Raw genomic sequence first — 18,863 nt, 5'->3', positions numbered from 1 at the left:
CTTTTTCCCTTTGCATCAGCACATGCAAATCCAGGACGTAAACGCACACTTATGGGTCTCCTGTTGCGACACGAGGTGCAGGTAATTATGGCTTGGATCCAGGTGTCCCCTGTCTCAGCATTTAAGCATGCAGATGGTCCGGCAGACACTTTGCATTGCTTGCCTGGGGAATATGTGGACACTCTGCTGGAGTGTGACTGTTCTGCTGCCACAGTGTCTGCTGATGGCTCTTCCACTGCCGCCACGGAAACCAGAGGATGACCAACGGGAGTTTGCGATGGTATTTATGATCCAGAACAGCATCGACACTGCTCTTATAAGAATGCATTTTTCAAAAAAAAAAAAATAAAATTGGTATTGCTAAAATCTTTTTTTTTTTGTTAACTGGGATGTGACCCAAGCTGAATTTTTTGCTACTAAAAGTCGAATGTTGAAATCTGAAATGTGTCGATTGAGTTCAATGAGGGCAGGTAAAGGAGGTATCTTCAAGACTTGTGCCAAGAGGATTAAAAGCAAAAGCAAACAAAATTCATAATCTGAAATCAGTTACAAAATAACCATGTAATAAATCCATGACAAATCTGATATTTCTTTCAGCATAGGATTGGCATTTGTTCGATTTTTGTTCTTTTTTCTCTCTTGATGGATAATTTGAAGCCTGTAAGGTTTGACGAATCAAATTACAGGAGTGCCTCTCGTGTTGTATGAACTGAAAAATATGTTCTGTTTACCAGTGCAGAGGACTACAGCTCTTAATGTCTTGGGGGCAGGTCAAAAGCTTATGGATAATTATTATGGCTGTGTGTTTGTCCCCGCAAGTTGACGGTGGTACGGGCTTCGTGATGTTTTCACAGCTTTCATAACTTTCACTGTTTTTTTTTTTGTTTTTTTGTTTTTTTGCCATTGCAGCAAATTCCCCCCATGTTAGTGCTTTCTGGGATTTTTTTTGGCAGTTTTGAATGATAACTGTCAATGTTAATGTAGCCAACGGTGTGATTTGTATTGGAATTTAACCACATTGCCAAATGCTGGAAGACACAAAATGCAACAATGTGTACTGATTGTGGAATGTGCTGGGATCAGTTTCCCATCCTTGTCAGCTGTTGCAGTCAGATGATTGGCGGCCCCTATCGACAGTGATGATGCCGACACTCCATTTCCAGTGTACGATAAGGCTGCCGGCGACAGCAGGCATCCCATCAAAGATTCAGATCTCCCAATCTACAACATGTTGTACCAAAACAAACTTTAAAGAACTAAAAAAGGATACACAGTAACCCTGTATTAGTAATGCAATTTCAACAACTTTCTTTCCGGGATGGACCAAAGCGATTAAATGCTCCAGCCTATCAATGCATTTTACTCATAGGCTATTTGTTCTTAGCAGCAATTGCCTGCTAATTTAAAAAAAAAACATTAGTAAACCATTAATACATCAATGTTTTTAAAACACTGTCAAATCTGCTGCTTTTTCAGTTTTCTGGGATTTTTTTGACAACTTTGCCATGACTTTTCTGTGATTTCAGCCAATATTTTCTTTTATAAACACCCAGGTTTAACGACGATGTATTTCTATCTAATCTAGAAGTATTTAGAGAGCTTCTATGGATTTAAGCCCAATTCTGGGCGGCAGCGGCGGATGACGGAAGTGGACGCGTTCCAGGACAAACTAAAAGAGATGCAGCGGTTCTTCGGTCTTGAGGAGACTGGAGAGCTAACGCCCTGCACCCTGAATGCCATGAGGAAGCCCCGCTGTGGACTGTCAGACGTGGTGACGTTTGAGGACACTGTCAAGTGGAAAAACAAGCGTCTGACATATAGGTGAGAGAGCTGCAGCGCACTGGGAGGGGAGGGTCAATCCTTGTGACATTAACTCTTGCATATGTTCATTGCACAGCATTACAAACAGCCCAGCAGTGAGATACTCACGGGTGAGAAGAGCTGTTAAGAAAGCATGGAGGTTGTGGAGCAATTTCACACCACTGCGATTCCTACAGAGGCAAGGGGAAGAAGCTGACATCATAATCTCCTTCAAAACCAGAGGTGATCATGAAATATGAATATATTTATTATGTAGGATTTTTACACTTACCTAACAGGTAAATAAAAACCTGTTTTTATAGAGATTCTAGCCCATAAGGTGAGAGTATACCAGATTATTCTTGGCATGAAATACACAAATTCAATTTTTGGGCCACTTAATAATAGTCAATGGTGTACCATAACCATCAGCTCAATATCAGTTCAACCGCCCTCAAAAGTGGCTACAAACAAATATGCTACATTCTATAATGAGTTTGGAAACAATAAACAGAGAAGGAACTCTACACTGTCTGTTCTACAAATTGGCCCACAATTTGAATAGGTAATTTTATAGTCAGTGCATCTGCATATTGTAGTTTAAGAGATGTTTGTGAGTTAGTGAGTCTTTAAAATATTCTATCAATGCGACATTCCACATTCATTCAATCGGTGATTTCAATTTTAGATTTCCATAAGGGTGGAGTGAGTCCATTAAAACTTGTTACACTGCGTTCTGAACAGCTTTGCAGAAATATATTTTCTGAGGTGTCTGTAAAGATTGGGTGGGTTAGTTGTAAAAGTACCCTCACCATTACCGGATCTGCCGCAGATCATGAGGACATCTTTGCTTTTGATGGCGTTGGGGGAATCCTCGCGCATGCTTTCCAGCCCGGAGATGGCATTGGAGGGGATGTCCATTTTGATGAAGAGGAGCGATGGACTATGAATTCTAGTGGTAAAATTTGGGTATAGGGGAACACGGAGGAGTGCAATATTAAGCATTTTCTTTTAAATTGTTCCTGCTAATGAATCAAGGCTGTAAGCAAGTAAGGACCTCTTCGTAATACCAGTTTCGGAAGAAAGGTGGAGAAAAGATAGGCAAAGCAATAAGTGTGCACTTATGTCTCCTCTTCCAGGAATCAACTTATTTGCTGTGGCCGCACATGAGTTTGGCCACGCTCTGGGTCTCCCGCATTCTTCTGACCCAGGGGCCGTCATGTTCCCCGCCTACAGCTTTGTCACAATAAATGAGTTTGGACTCTCCCATAACGATGTACAAAGTATTCAGAAAATGTATGGTAAGCGATGAATCTCAGAGAATTAGAGTGACAGTTTTTTTTTTTTTTGTGCTCATGGTTATGGTTTGGCAACTTGCCATATGAAGTGCTGGAGGTTGAAGTGGCAGGTACTGTGCCCTCATACAGCAAGGTAATAATTACTGTAACCTGAATTGAGATTCAATCTGTGACTGCTAAACAACAAACAATAAATGAACAATGTAATCAGTAGTTTTGGATGATCTTCATTTAAATTGGTGTACAGTAGGTAGATACATCCTGGTTTAATAGCGTTCACTGAAAATCCCGTACTGTTTGTCTTTCATTTTTTCATTTACCCACACCCCTAAATTTTATGTCCTCTTAAGTGCTAACCAGCGTAACTACATGCCTCTCAGGTGTCAATCCAGATGTCAGGGCCATGTCACGGCTGCGTCTTCCTCCAAAGACGCCTGAGAAATGCGATCCGGGACTGTCGTTTGATGCTGTCATGACAATGCAGCAGGAAATGGTCTTCTTTAAAGACAGGTAAATATAGGCCAGTCCTGTCGACGTCAACGTCAGAACCACAGAATGCTATGCACCAGTTCCAACATTGATAAAATCATGTTTTTATTTTTCAGATTTATGTGGCGAACTCACCCAAACTTTGATCGCATAGGCATCACGCTGATAACTAGTCTTTGGTCTGCTGTTCCTTCAAATATCACCGCAGCATACGAGACTTCAGAAAACACCATTTTGTTTTTCAAAGGTAATTGAGTCTTGTTGATGATAATTTAAACTTAGTAAGCTCTTTAGTGCAGGTGATCTGCCTCCAGTCATCAGCAATCGCTTACTAGTGAGCTTACCGTTCTGTGGTTCTGTAAAACCTCTAATCAGCCACTAATATTATTTTCAAAATATAAGTGAAAATTCAGCTCATTCTGAAAAAAATCATGTATCATTACGGCTGGGTATCCCTTGAAATTTTTCGATATCGATACCAAGAGAATATCCATATCAATGCTTCTGTGAGCCTTCTATAAACCAGTGTCCGACCTCACTAATGCTCTTCTGGCTGAAAAGAAGCAAATCCCTGCAGTAATGGTCTAACATTTAGTATAAAGCCTTCCCAGAAGAGTGGTGGTAGTTTTTGCGGGAAAGGGTGGCCCAACTCCATATATAAAGCCCCTAATTTTGGATGAAATGTTGATGTCAGGTGTCCACATACTTTTGGAAATTGAATGTACCGTTTATCTGCTGGATCCTGCAGGACGAACTAGTCCCCGATTTGTAATAGGAATGTAATTCTGGTATTAACTCCATTTTGACCAGAAAGTGATTTTGAAATGTTTATTTCCTCTCCTGTAGAACGATCGAGTGTGCGGCATATATCTTAAGCTTGGGTCAGGGGTCGCATTTTTGATGTGATACCTATCTTGCGATCAATAATAGCTGTGCAAAAAGTTGCATTTGACACTATCAGTATCCATTTTACCTAAATGTAGCCAACCTTTACATTGCAAGTTCTTATTTCATGTTGCTCATGATGGCATGGATTGTCCGCCTTCAACTTCAAGGCACAGCGTCACAAAGTTTGTTCAAAGAGCTTCATGTTGATTTGTCAGTCAAGTCATCTGGATGAAACAATGCCAGTAGAGATTGGCTGGCTACAAAAACAGCATTTGTTTGACAAGTACCAAAAACTATAAACATTTGGTACCGTTTTTTCCACCATTTTTCAACACACATTAGGACCTATTTATTTCATTTCATTCATTTTTCAATATGCAACCCTACATATCGTACAGTACACCTTGTGTGTGTAATCGGAGTAAACCGTATGTGTTTCAGGTTCACAGTACTGGGTTGTGCAGCAGCTGGACCTCTTGCCTGGATTCCCAAAGGACATTTCTGAGTTGGGGTTCCCCAGCAAAGTGAGAGCAATCGATGCTGCCCTTCACTTTCGAGGAGCACAGCAAACGGTTTTCTTCACTGGGAATACATGTTGGCGGTATGAATGGCTGATATTGGTATATTTGGAGATAATATATAATGCATACCATTATTTTAAAGAAATTATATATGCAGTATGTATGTACACATCGTTATACAGTATGTACTGTATACATACATACATACATACTCTGAGCTCCATAATATCTGGGACAAAGACTCTGTACACAATTTTATTCACAACAATTCACACGTGGTTTACCATAACAGCCCCCACCAGCCCATTCACATGTAGTTAATCACAACACCCCAGTACCACCTGGCAGGCTTTGGATCTTTGGCAGACCCTTTTGGCCTCCACACTTTGCTCTTTTTAAAAAAAATCTTTGATCACATCTGTCCACAACACTTTTTTTTTGCCAAAACTCTGCAGGCTCTTTTATGTACTTCTTAGGAAATTGCAATATGCCCATCCTGTTTTCGTAGCTAACATGTGGTTTGAATTTTATTATGTAGACTGTACTTCGGTTCATGAGGTCTTCTGTGAATAGTAGTCACTGACAAATCCACACCATCCTCCGTTTCTGTGTCTGTCAGGACAGGTGTTAGGGGGTTTTTCTTCATTCTGGTGAGCATTGTTCTGTCATCAACTGTAGAGGTCTTCCTTAGCCTACTAGCCCCTTTGTGATTACTGAGTTCACCAGTGCCCTTTCGTCTTAATGATATTCCAATCAGTTGATTTTGGTAAGCCGAAGGTTAGGCCTATGGCTGGCCATTTTTTCATATTTCTCAGCCTCATAAAGGCTTGACTTGACTTTCATTGGCACAACACGGGTCCTTATATTGACAAATGCCAATGCTTACGGCAATGTCTTTTTTCATGAATAAAGCCCCATGCTTCATAATCTGTGGATGTGGCTGGTCGCACATTACCATTGTAAATGCACGTTACCATGTGTATGTATGGAAATGTGTTTCCTTGACTCGTTTCCCTGAACATTAGTATGTGCACAAAAAACCTGAGTATGCACATTATAGGGCTTTTTTCATTTACAGTTTCATTTCATTTATTCCGTCCCTCTGATTGATTCATACCGACTAGGTGGTATAAGATAAGATAAGATATACTTTTATTGAACCCCGTGGGGCAATTTGTCCTCTGCATTTGACCCATCCTAGTTACTTAGGAGCAGTGGGCAGCCACAGTGCAGCGCCCAGGGACCAACTCCAGTTCTGCGGCAAGTGCCTTGGTCAAGGGCAACTGCAGGAGCGCACCCAACATGCATGTCTTTTGAGTGTGGGAGGAAACCGGAGTGCCCGGAGTAAACCCACGTGAACACGGGGAGAACATGCAAACTCTGCACAGAAGGGCCCCAAGCCGAGACTCGAACTCACAACCTTCTTGCTGTGAGGCAACAGTGCTAACCACTATGCCACCGTGTCCGTAACATGAGCCTGCGTGTACCTTGGTTTTTACTCGTATCCAACTTGATTAAGTTACGAATGTAATTGGAATGGCTAATGACCGCTGACACGTCGAAGCCGTTTGAAGTAAAAATTTCATAGCGTTAGGCTAAATATTTTCTGAATAAATAAGCAAAATCTGAAAATGGTGACATTTACGGCAACCGTCTCCTACTTCAACGCTGTGACGATGTCTCCTCTTAAGGATGGCTGTGCTGATCGTGTGCTGGAAAGAAGTTAACACCCGCTTTTCCCAGACCGTAAAAAACAGACGCAATCACCTTTGCCGCCACGTCCACAAGCCATGATGAATCAGCTATACTAATCATATGCATATATTTCCATCCCATTCAATCCCATACTTTTCTGGTCAAACATTCAGAACACCCTAAAATATATATGCATTTACCCAACCACAAAACTTTTATGGATTCTGCTTTTCTCTCCTTTTACCAGCACAAACCCCTGATGTGGCGCCTTAGTAAATATGGCCTCTAATGTGAAAAAAAAAAAACTTTTTGTGAAATCACTAGTCTGATGCTGTCAAATTTAAAAATGAAATGGCTTCTGTCCTGTCTTTAAACATCAGAATCAAACAGCTTTATGCGACCAAAGCAAAACAATAAATCTGCCAGGTGTTTGAAAAATGAAGAGTATTTCTCTTTGAATGTAAAAGTGCTTGTGTTTCTTTCAGATATAATGAGGAGCAGAAACAGATGGAAGAGGGCTATCCTAAACCTATATTCCATGACTGGCCGGGGGTAAAAGCACCTGTGGATGCAGCTGTGTTTAATGCAGGTAAGAATCATATTTTAGAGTCTTTAATTCAACTGCTAGAAACATAAAAATATTCTGTTTATCATTCTCCATTGTTCTCCAACAGGTTTTGTCTTATTCTTCTCTGGGAATCTGCAGTATACATATGACCCCATCCAGAAATACATTGTTCAAACAACATATGCCAATAAATGGTTACAATGTTAGATAGTCCTGGGCCAGAAATCATTGCATATTTTTTTGCTTTTCCTCAACTAAACCGTTCACTAGCTCAGATAAAATGTACGAATTTCAAGCAGCATTCAGATTATCTGTCTGCTGTCTTAGTATTAAATGGTACCCAAATATTTTCATGGAGTATTTACATATTCATTAAATTAAGCTGTAGCAATCAGTAATAATATAGTAAGGTGAGTATGGATAAATTCACGGTGTCGTACCCAAAACTCCCACCACCTTCACCAGGATGCAGTGTATTCTGGAGACCAGACCATTTGTGTCAAACTGATTTCCTTTACATACCACAACAGGTAACACATGATGCAACTTCCAGGATATTTTCTGCTAGTATGAATGCAATGTCTTTTTGCAATTTCACTGGCGGCCAGCCAAGTAGCTGAAATGACTGTTGAAACTGGATGAGAAAAATTAACGTGACTGTATTTTGTCATGTATGACTAATTACAAACCTGCCGGTTCGAACCAGCCAAAATGTATATATGCAACAAAGTAATTTCTGTAAATGTATCTATTATATATTACAAAATATATCAATTTAATATTACTATTTGGAATTCTGTATTTTTGTAATACCTTTTGCTATGTTACTTGTACTATACACTTTATTAATAAATGCAATATATGTCAATATAAATAAAGAATGGGCTTTTCCAGCCGTGAATGTCACAAAATTACCCATAAACAGTGGCACAATATTGGGGGTGTACAATTATTTGAAGTGCTGAATGGGTCCAACATTAGGTTCTGGATGTGTGGTTACAGTAACTGTGCAGGCATGGGGTCTCCTGTGGTGGTGGGGCCCAATGGAAATGTTTTCACGGGACCCCGAATCCCTGGTTGCACCCCTGCTTATGACATTGTTTTTATATTATGTGAAGCAATATCAAAATATTGAGGAAGGTCGTCTCAGGTCATTTTTACACAAAATGAAATTAACACAATTATTGTTCAAACAATGTATGCCAATGAATGGTTACAATGCTAAATACTCCTAGGCCAAATAACATTGCATATTTTTTTTTGCTTTTCCTCAACTAAACCGTTCACTACCTCAGATAAAATCTATGAGTTTCAAGCAGCATTCAGAATATCTGTCCGCTGTCTTAGTATTAAATGGTACCCAAATATTTTCTTCATGGAGTATTTACATATTCATTAAATTAAGCTGTAGCAATCAGTAATAATATAGTAAGGTGAGAATGGATAAATTCACGGTGTTGTACCCAAAACTCCCCCCACCTTCACCAGGATGCAGTGTATTCTGGAGACCAGATCATTCGTGTCAAACTGATTTCCTTTACATACCACAACAGGAAACACATGATGCAACTTCCAGGATATTTTCTGCTAGTATGAATGCAATGTCTTTTTGCAATTTCACTGGCGGCCAGCCAAGTAGCTGAAGTGGCTGTTGAAACTGGATGACAGAAATTAACGTGACTGTATTTTGTCATGTATGACTAATTACAAACCTGCCGGTTCGAACCAGCCAAAATGTATATATGCAACAAAGTAATTTCTGTAAATGTATCTATTATATATTACAAAATATATCAATTTAATATTACTGTTTCGAAATCTGAAATTTTGTAATACCTTTTACTATGTTACTTGTACTGTATATTTTATTAATAAATGCAATATATGTCAATATAAATAAATAATGTGCTTTTCCAGCCGTGAATGTCACAAAATTTCCCATAAACAGTGGCACAATATTGGGGGTGTACAATTATTTGAAGTGCTGAATGGGTCCAGCATTAGGTTCTGGAGGTGTGGTTACAGTACCTGTGCAGGGATGGGGTGGCCTGGGGCGGTGGGGCCCAATGGAGATCTTTTCATGGGACCCCGAAATCCCTGGTTGCACCCCTGCTTATAACAATATCAAAATGTTGAGTAAGGTAGTCTGAACTAATTTTTTTACACAAGACAGGATTAACACAACTGCTGAAGTGAAGTGGATAATTGAGGCCTACAGGATGGCAAATGAATGAATGAATGAAACAAGTTTATCCACATAAATAACATTAATGCACCCGTAAAGCTTGTAACAAAAGCATTATTTTGCTTTTCTTGCTCTTGTAGACTTTTTCCAAATCCAAATGTCACATCTATCTCTATTTCACTAAGTGCATAAGAGTGACATCCAGTGGTATCAGTACCTACTCTCATTTATCATGCTGTCAAAGGGAATGTGATTTGCTTGTGAGGGATGCCAGCTCCAAGCCCTTATACTGTTCAGCCATTTTCTATCCACTGTGCTTTTCACAAAGGCAACTTGTTGAAGTACATGTAAACCAGTAATTATAAACCGGTTTTAAACAAGTTTATTGAACCCTTTTCAGTAACATATATGCATAAATAAAAATCAGAAAATAGTGACAGTGCATTAACTATAGGCTTTTTTCTTTACAAACAGGTGCAAGGAACTCACATCCCTATGCATCTTGAATTGTTTAATGACCATATATGACAATGCATAAACTGTGGTTAACGGTTCCTCAGAAATTTTGAGAAATCACACCTTGTTTGTAGTTGTGGTCAGTAGTGCAAATACACAGAATTCTCTGTAGTTTTATCCGACAACAGCCGTGGGATGTTTTGTTTAATCCAGTTCCCACCACCAGTCAGTACTAGCCTGAGTCACAATTCACAATGGCTTGCAGAAATTCAACGTTAAGACTTTGTGTCCGCATGTGATTACAACACGAAGCAGAGACAGACTGCCAAGGTGTGGATTCCACATGTGCTTAGTAAAAGAATACAGGACATGAGGCATATATTTATGTGAGGGGAAAAAATCCTATCTTGTGTCATTCCCCTTGTAAATTATAGGGCTGTTAAAGACCTGAAGGGGGTTGTTTAAGGGCCTTGGTATTTGACAATATTTTGTGTACATTCAGCCTCATTACACAACACTGTGAAGTCCTCTGAAGACTAACAGTGGCATTCAGTCTCAATAAACATGTCAATTTCCAGAATGTCACATACAAAACATAAGTCTGCAAAGATACGGCTTCATAGGCCATTTTATTCCATATTAAGTGATTGATAACATCACCTCTTTCATTCTGCAAGTTTGAGTACTGTGAGTTGTGACCTCACATACCTCGCACCTGGCGTTGGCATCCCATGGTGGTCTCCCAAAAATGTTTCTTGTTTGTTTTTTTGTTGTATTCATGCTAGAGTTTCTTTTACACTCAGTCAACACAAAGCATTCCTTACCACAGTGTTATTTACAAACCCCTCAACCCCTGAATACAAACAGTATGAGGTCAGATCAGGGGCCTGTATCACAAAGTTTGATTAATGAGCTAGCTAGATAACTGCTCTTTTTACCTCAGTCCATGTTCCAGATTTGGGAGATGTTTACTCAGTGCAGTTATCCAGCTAAATCAGTAACCCAGGGCCCCGTTTCACATACGTGGCTAACTCATTTGGTTTGTTGACGTCTTGGGATAAAGGGATTTTTGGTTTCTCAAAGCAATTTCACAAATTAGACTTGTTACTGGGGCCACAGAGTCTTAAGCCCAAACCTGCAAAACCATAGGTTTATGCTTACATTAGCTAGATTACATGAACATAGCCAATAAGCCACACGGTGAGATCACACACACACACACCAACAGCAGGTAGTAATGTAAGGTTCTTGTTGATGGACAAGCTATCATTATAAGAAGAGCATTTAGAAGGGAATGTGTTTTTAGAGACCAACAAGATCCTTTAAGGCACACGTACGGTTGTTTTCATGAGTGCTACCAATTTAGGTGAGAAGGAATTATTTACGTCCAGCAACTACTAGAGGTCTGATCATCTATCCTTTATAGCAGAGCAGGTGCATGCCGTATGATTCATTGGGAAGCATTTTTGTATTTTTATCTATGTTTTGTATATTATTATCAAATACAATACTGTTTGAGGTATTGATGTCTGCATATATTCCAAAATATAGCATTATACAGTACATTTGTGCTGTTCAGACTATACATTTAAACATAAGCTATTTTATGTTGCTTTACTGTAACTGTTAACTTACTGAGCTATGGGTGGACATCCATACACCTCTTTGTTACATATAATTCTTGTCATGATAAATCAAAGATAATAATAATTTCATAAAAAGATGGTGTATTCGAAAAATGATAAAGTATTTGAAAATAATAATAGTAAAAATGTTTTTTTTTGTCAGTCAATAATATCTATGTTTAAAAAACAAAGCATAGAACACTGAAACTGATTTATATTTCTTTCAATTAATGACCAAACATTATATACATAGTTATTTTTAAGAATTTCAAGAAATGAATGTTACTGCACATTTATTAGCTAATGAAGAATTGCCTCAGTCAAAACTACCATCAGTGACAAAACACTCATTTCCTCTCAAATTAAATACTTGTATGTTGAAATGTGAGACACGTAATAACAGTTCTGCATTAAAATATACAAACAAAATTGGGAAGCCATTAAGACATTTAGGTTTAAGTAAAAGTAAAAATGTACTTTTTTTCAATGTACATGACTTGCATGTCTTTTGATGTTTTATTTTATAACTGACATTAAAGTACATACTTGTCAAAGGTATCGCAAATTGTAGACTTCCTGATTTTTTCATGATGCAGTTCATTATTGCTCAACACACCAGCGTTACGGTGTATTTAAGCAGCAAAGGTCCAGGTGAACACAACACAAACAGAAGTAGAGACCTGAAGAAGACATGAAGACAATAAACCTGTGCATTCTTGCCTCCATGGCAATTGCAGCGCATTGCCTTCCAATATTAGCCCCTCCTGGCACAGAGCAAGATGAAGATGTGGCAGAGGTGAGATTATATTTTCAGTGTGTTCTGCATAAGAATGACCCTTTTCATGGATAATAAATGATCACAGTTTTAGGTATATAATTTTAACTGTTTATGCTATATGTATATGAATGTATTTAATGACCATTCATGCCACATCACTGCTGTAGATGTACCTGAAGAGGTTCTACAACCTGACTGAGCAGAGGGGACGCGTTTTCCACCGCGGTGTCAGTCCACTGGGTGAAAAGCTGAGTGAGATGCAGAGCTTCTTTAGACTCAAGGTGACTGGGATTCTGGACTCAGACACCTTGGAGATGATGAAGAAGCCAAGGTGTGGGGTTCCTGATGTTTCCCAGTATACCACCTTCCCTGGGAACCTCAAATGGCCAACCAACAAGCTGACCTACAGGTGACAAAGAGCACTGTTCTTGCCTATGATGTACCAGTGAAATCAGTGCTTGTTTGTGAGGTGGTATGAATATGAATATCAGTTCTCAGATGTTGACTGACGGCCGTGTGTGTTTTTCCCAGGATTGAGAACTACACTCCTGACATGTCTGTGTCTGAGGTGGACTCTGTCATTGAGAAAGCCCTGCAGGTGTGGGCCAGGGTCACACCACTGCGCTTCACCCGCATCTACAGTGGCACAGCAGACATCATGGTCTCCTTCGGCACCAGAGGTAAAGGATAGAGTGCTTAAGTACATCTTTTTTTTTTTTTTTTGCATATTCTATTCTAACATTAAATATTTTGTAATAGATTTTTTAAACAAGACCAGGTTAAAACCTAGTATATGGCTGGACCTAACACACGTGATCCGGCCGACCAATGGTGTAACTTCGTAACTCGGCCGACCAATGGTGTAACTTCATCACTCAGTCACTCCGTCACAGACATTCGCGTTTGTAGGGCTGGCCCCGCTGTTGCGGTGCAGCCAAAAATCTTAGAAACCTATATTTATACCGAAGGAAATTCTTGAATATACAATACCCTTAAGGTGAAAGGAAATATGCTCTAGTGCCAAAACTGAGTCCATGACTAACAGCAGCAGTACAGTTACTTATCTGCAAAGGTACAGTGTTGTCAAACAAAATGTTTTTTTTTTTTTTAAAGAACGCTGAACATTTGACTTTAATGCTATAAAATTATTACTGAGGAGGAGTTATGAGGGAGAGAGTATAAAAAAGCTATAATACACAGTTACAATGGGATAGTAAGCAAACTTCAAAAATTCCAATGACATAAAAACATCATCAGCTTTGTAATTGTAACATTAAATACAATCTTATGTAAGCTTTCAAAGGCTTGTCACTGCTTGCCCCACCTTCTCCTCCTGTGTTATATGTCTCAACAAAAAATACTTTTCAACTTTAAAGTTACTCACGCATACAAAGCACTGTCTGTAAGTCATTACTTAAAACTAGCAAAACCCGCCGTTAAAATATTGATATTAAAATTAGGCCAAGTTACAACAAACAATATTGGTTATTGTTGAATTAACATCACATGTGCACTTCCTTACACGTCCATTTTGCGTGTGTATCCAAGTATCCTGCAACTGGCTATTATTCAGATGTAGCTAAATGTCCAATGGGAAAATGTATTGTGGTCTGGAGCATTGGTGATAACGAAATTGTCAGAAAGGTGGCTAGTGGCTTTCCAAAGTGGCTGGTGAGCCAAAATGTTAATGTCAAGCCCTGATGGTGGCTCATGCTGAGGAAATGTTTTCTTTTCCTAGAACATGGGGATTATTATCCTTTTGATGGACCAGATGGTACTTTGGCTCATGCTTTTCCACCTGCCGCCGGCATCGGGGGCGACGCTCATTTTGATGATGACGAAACATTCACCTTCCGGTCATTAAACGGTGAGGTTTCCGCCTAAAGGACTTCCTACTCAATTCATAAAATTCCATCAATGGGAAACACAAAGTGAAAAATTGACATCATATGAAAGAAATGGAGCAACCTGTCATTTATCTGACTGGATTCCATTTCATTTGCAGGGTACAACTTGTTCTTGGTGGCTGCCCATGAGTTTGGACACTCCATGGGACTGTCCCACTCCAATGACCCGGGTGCCCTGATGTATCCTGTCTACAGCTACAGAGACCCCAACAGCTTCTCCCTGCCCCGAGATGATGTCAATGGAATACAGTTTCTCTATGGTTAGTAAAAACAAAAAAAAACAGTTTTTAAAAAGCAACAGAGTAAATGTTGTTTGTTGTATGAATGAAGCTGTGCAACATTTCACTTTTTTTGTTTCTTCTGATTACTAGGCAAAAACCCCGATGTGAACCCTGGAGGCCCTGACCCTGAGCCCCCTACGACCCCTGATGCTTGCGACCCAAAGCTGGTCTTGGATGCCGTTACAACTCTGCGTGGAGAAATTATGTTCTTCAAGGGAAGGTAATGAAAAATTTTACCAACTTTCAACAAAATTACATACATTCACTGTACAGAAGTATCGAACATATAAAAGCCAATACAGTCTGTGTCAATAAATGGAACTGTAGCCTGATACTATGGCTTCACACCAGCAATGAGAAACTTATTTACGCCGTTTGTGGCAAAATACACTTGTCCACTTGCATGAGGCCTACAGAGAACTTCAAAATGAATAAACCAAAATAGCAGTGCAGTTTTTAGTCTTCAGCGATGCAGTGAGCATTTGAATTCTCTCACAGGTTCTTCTGGAGGAGTTACCCTCAGGGCAGGGAGGCTGTGCAAAGCCTTATCAAAAGCTTCTGGCCTGAACTTCCTGACAACCTCGACGCCGCTTATGAGAGCCAAAGCACTGACAGGGTGTACCTGTTCAAAGGTAAGAGTCTCATGCCATTGGACATTTCATTTTTGTCATGGCTAACTTTTAGTGTTTTGGAACATTGCTTGTTTTGATTTTCAAAAGGTTGACATCTGTTGATTCGCAGATAGACAAGTCTGGGCCCTCGCTGGCTATGATCTTGTGAGGGGCTATCCCAAAAGCATTAGCAGCATGGGTCTGCCAAACACCGTGAAGAAAATTACCGCTGCCCTATATGAAGAACACTCTGGCAAGACTTTGCTCTTTGTTGACAACTACTACTACAGGTTTGTGGAATTGACTGCATCTTAAATCACATAATCAGCCATTGCAGTTGCTGTAGCACACCATGTAAAAATCAGTAATGGTTTGTGCTGACTGTTTCATAGCATTTTACTTGCTTTTAATTTGATCTATTAACCACCTCTTACATTTATTTCCATAGTTATGATGAGGCCAGACAGGCAATGGACAGTGGATTCCCCAAACTGGTGGAGGACGGGTTTCCAGGCATGAGCGGGAAAGTCACAGCTGCTTTTCAGTACAGAGGTGAGCCAGAGACTGAGACACTAACAAAATGTCATATCATTCTTGGAATTACAAAAGAAAAATCTAGTTCTGCAATCAAATCCAATTTTCTAGCATTGCTGTAACTTCTGATTGCATAGGTGTTTCATTTGTAAACTTGGAGCCTTTCTTTTGAATCTTTTGAATCTTTTAAAAATTTTTATCTTTAATCTTTGCCTTTATTTACGAATGGCTCACATTCTTTTTTTTAGGATATTCCTACCTCTACAGTGGATCAAATATGCATGAATTCAGCCCCACAAGCAGAAGACTGTACCGTGTGCTGAATAACAACTATTTCTTACGTTGTTAAAACATATTATGCATTAGCTTATTGTACTAGTTAGCAGCTAGATGAGATCTCTAGTTGTTAAATGAGGTGAGAGTGAAAACCTACAGTACGGTAGATCACCAGGAACAGGGTTGGCAGCCCTGGTCTAAGTGTATGTTCATATTTCGCTGCAATGTTCTATTTTACTAATTTGTTACAGATATCTTGTGCCTATTTTATAAATGTAGTCCAGCGATGTCCAATTTCATATGTTACTTTTCTAATATTTTTATTTCATATGAGATTAAAATGTAAATTTTCTCTGTCTGTCTCCAGTTTTTAATACATTTCACTCTATAATAAACATTATTATTTTATATTTAAGTGCATTGCCATTATATTTTATTTTTGTGATAAAGAGGACATATTTTGAATGGTGTAAGTTCTTTTAGATCAACATTTTATTCTTTTAGATCAATAACGTTTCATAATAAGACTATTCATTAACAATACAGAGAAAAAAAAAGAAAGATCCAGAACAATGTGTACTTTAAATTACAATATAATAACAAAAGTATGATTATTATACTATACTGCGGTGGTGTTGTGGTTCATACCAAGCAAGACAACACATTCAATTTCTACCAACTTTCTATCACATGAGAATAAATTAAAAAAAAATTTAAAAAAAAGTCCCAGGGTAACTAGAATTTCATTAGCTGCTCTGCAGTGGGGCCATCGACAGTGGGGGCTGGAGGTGGACTGGCGATTGGTAAACATGCGTGTTGCTCGTTGCCATTATCCAGCTGAGTGTAAAAGGAAGAGACATCCACGTACAAAACCATTGTCTGCTTTTGTTCCCCACAACCCTTGAAGTCCCATTGTGTGAGGTACCGTGTGAGGTTTATAGGGGACCCATTTATTCACAGTAGATATTGGCCATTATGATTATAATGCTCAATATAAAAAAGAGAGAAAAAAAATGTACAGGTATATAAATAAACAGCACACAGACCCCACTTACAGGGACCTGATAAAAAGGTTTTTAAATGTATCACAGCTGAATTAAAGATTATTCCCACTATGAATGATTGGCATTTGACGCTTCCATGTGACACACGTCTGAATGACCACATTCTCTTCAGATTACATCAAATAATTTAGGAAGCATTCGGTAGCATTGCTTTGGAATAGAGCTTGTTTAATTTGTGAGGGCTAAGATAGAAAATATTGTTATAACTTGGCCTCATTTTCATGTCAACGCTTTAAACAGCAGGCCTCGATTTAGCTAAATGTAATTCATGACTTAAAGAGAGTTCTTTGTATGCGTGAATAACTTGGTATTTTTGTACACTGAAAATGTGTTTTCACAGATTATGCACATTGAGACACCAACCCACTTGTTAATTACAGTGCCATAATGAACATTTGTTTCATTAGTTCATGCCACAAAAGCTAACAAAAGGTCTAGAATTGATTTTATGTGTGAAAATTGCATTTGGAGTATGTTGCCATTGCATTTGCAGTCTGCCGTCTCTCAGCATGAGGACCAAATAAGTGTCAACGCCAGTAAAACAGGCCATCATGAGGCTGAAAATGAGACTACAGTGGTCAGAGACATAGTCAAAACATTGGATGTGTGAAAATCAACTGTTTCATACATTGTTAGCAAGCAAGAGTGCACTGATGAGCTCAGCAATAGCAAACAATCTAGTAGACCCCAAGACCACTGTAGTGGCTGACAAAAAGAGTACTTCCATTTGTGAAGAAAAACCACATTTCAACAAACAAACAGATAAAGAACAGCAAACAGATTAAGAACAAATCCAGGATGGTATAGATGCGTAAAAGATGACCATAAAGGAAAGACACACCAACATAACCTCAGAGGGTTCAAGAACAGAACAGCCAGATGATGAAAAGAAGAAAGTGTGGAGAAATGAAGGAACAGCTCATGATCAAAAGCACCTTCCCTCATCTCTGAAACATGGAGGTAGTGTTATGGCTTGGGCATGCATGGCTGCCCCTGGAACTGGATCACTTGTCTTCAGTGACAATGTAACCACTAACACAGCAGCAGGATGAACGGTGATGTATACAGAAATGTGTTTTCAGCTCAGATCAAACCAGAAATAATTGGACGGAACTTCTCCTTGCTGCAGGACAATGAGCACAAACATACTGCTAAAGCAACTAAGCAATTTTTTCAGTGCCAAATAGTGGAATATCTTTTACTGGCTTAGTCAATCATCCATCCTAAATCATCCAACTGAACAGGTGTTTCACTTGCTGAAGACCGGACTGCAGGAAACATGCCTCTGTAACAAACAGGAACTTAAGATGACTGCAATACAGGCCTGGCAGCACCTCACCAGGAAAGACACCCAGTGTCTGGTGATGTCTATGGGTCACAGACTTCCAGCTGTCATTGAACGCAAAATATTTGCAAATAAGCACTACATATGATGACTTTATTTCAGATTATGTTAAGTCGTCCCATTACTTTAAAATGGAGGGGACAATGTATTAAACGAGCGATAATGCCCACACTTATCAACGGATATAGATGTAAATACCCATTACAAAACGGATAGTTCCGGTCCTTGATTATGATTGGCTGAGCCGTGTTCAAAGCCGTTTTAAAATACTGTATGAACACACACCAGTGACCGCATTACAATTTCAATATTACTGCGCCAAGTAGTCACCTATACAAATTGTTTCATAATGTCAGATTTTGTTGTGAATTTTGACTTACTGGGTGGGCTAAGAGTGGATGAGTGGCGGAAAGAGATGGACAGGATAGAGGAGGAAGATAAGGTAGAAAGGAGACACGCTTAAATTAATGAGAGAGAAATTGAATAACTGGAAAAGTCTAGAAACGAAGCCGGGACCGTTAAACAGTGGTATGTGGTCCGTT

General features: G+C 39.2%; 2 protein-coding genes across 2 annotated transcripts; both read left to right on the top strand.

Annotated features, from left to right (window-relative positions):
• The first annotated feature begins 51 nt into the window (after nt 1-51).
• LOC118235824 (collagenase 3) lies at nt 52-9,053 on the top strand. Its single transcript, XM_035433662.1, has 11 exons — nt 52-81; nt 215-280; nt 1,586-1,821; nt 1,898-2,043; nt 2,633-2,758; nt 2,940-3,101; nt 3,479-3,608; nt 3,704-3,834; nt 4,917-5,076; nt 7,177-7,280; nt 7,366-9,053. Exons 1-11 carry the CDS (start codon nt 52-54, stop codon nt 7,464-7,466), a joined length of 1,392 nt encoding a protein of 463 aa, XP_035289553.1. The 3' UTR covers nt 7,467-9,053.
• Nucleotides 9,054-12,175: 3,122 nt separating this feature from the next.
• Nucleotides 12,176-16,264, top strand: LOC118234926 (collagenase 3-like). Its single transcript, XM_035431806.1, has 10 exons — nt 12,176-12,321; nt 12,471-12,712; nt 12,835-12,983; nt 14,042-14,170; nt 14,309-14,470; nt 14,582-14,711; nt 14,990-15,123; nt 15,233-15,392; nt 15,551-15,654; nt 15,885-16,264. The coding sequence occupies exons 1-10, from the start codon at nt 12,217-12,219 to the stop codon at nt 15,983-15,985; spliced, it is 1,416 nt and encodes a 471-aa protein (XP_035287697.1). The 5' UTR covers nt 12,176-12,216; the 3' UTR covers nt 15,986-16,264.
• Nucleotides 16,265-18,863: the final 2,599 nt, after the last annotated feature.

This window comes from Anguilla anguilla, chromosome 9, assembly GCF_013347855.1.
Source record: "Anguilla anguilla isolate fAngAng1 chromosome 9, fAngAng1.pri, whole genome shotgun sequence".
Classification (NCBI taxonomy): Eukaryota; Metazoa; Chordata; class Actinopteri; order Anguilliformes; family Anguillidae; genus Anguilla; species Anguilla anguilla.
This window is presented reverse-complemented; position numbering and strand designations above follow the sequence as displayed.

Bases quoted from the DNA above. Each gene is read 5' to 3' on its own strand.
- LOC118234926 (XM_035431806.1), top strand. From the start codon at position 12,217: ATGAAGACAATAAACCTGTGCATTCTTGCCTCCATGGCAATTGCAGCG. The intron at 12,713-12,834 runs GTGACAAAGAGC...TGTTTTTCCCAG, and splicing joins ACCAACAAGCTGACCTACAG to GATTGAGAACTACACTCCTG. The intron at 15,393-15,550 runs GTTTGTGGAATT...TTATTTCCATAG, and splicing joins GTTGACAACTACTACTACAG to TTATGATGAGGCCAGACAGG.
- LOC118235824 (XM_035433662.1), top strand. From the start codon at position 52: ATGGGTCTCCTGTTGCGACACGAGGTGCAG. The intron at 82-214 runs GTAATTATGGCT...CTGCTGCCACAG, and splicing joins TGTTGCGACACGAGGTGCAG to TGTCTGCTGATGGCTCTTCC. The intron at 7,281-7,365 runs GTAAGAATCATA...GTTCTCCAACAG, and splicing joins TGCAGCTGTGTTTAATGCAG to GTTTTGTCTTATTCTTCTCT.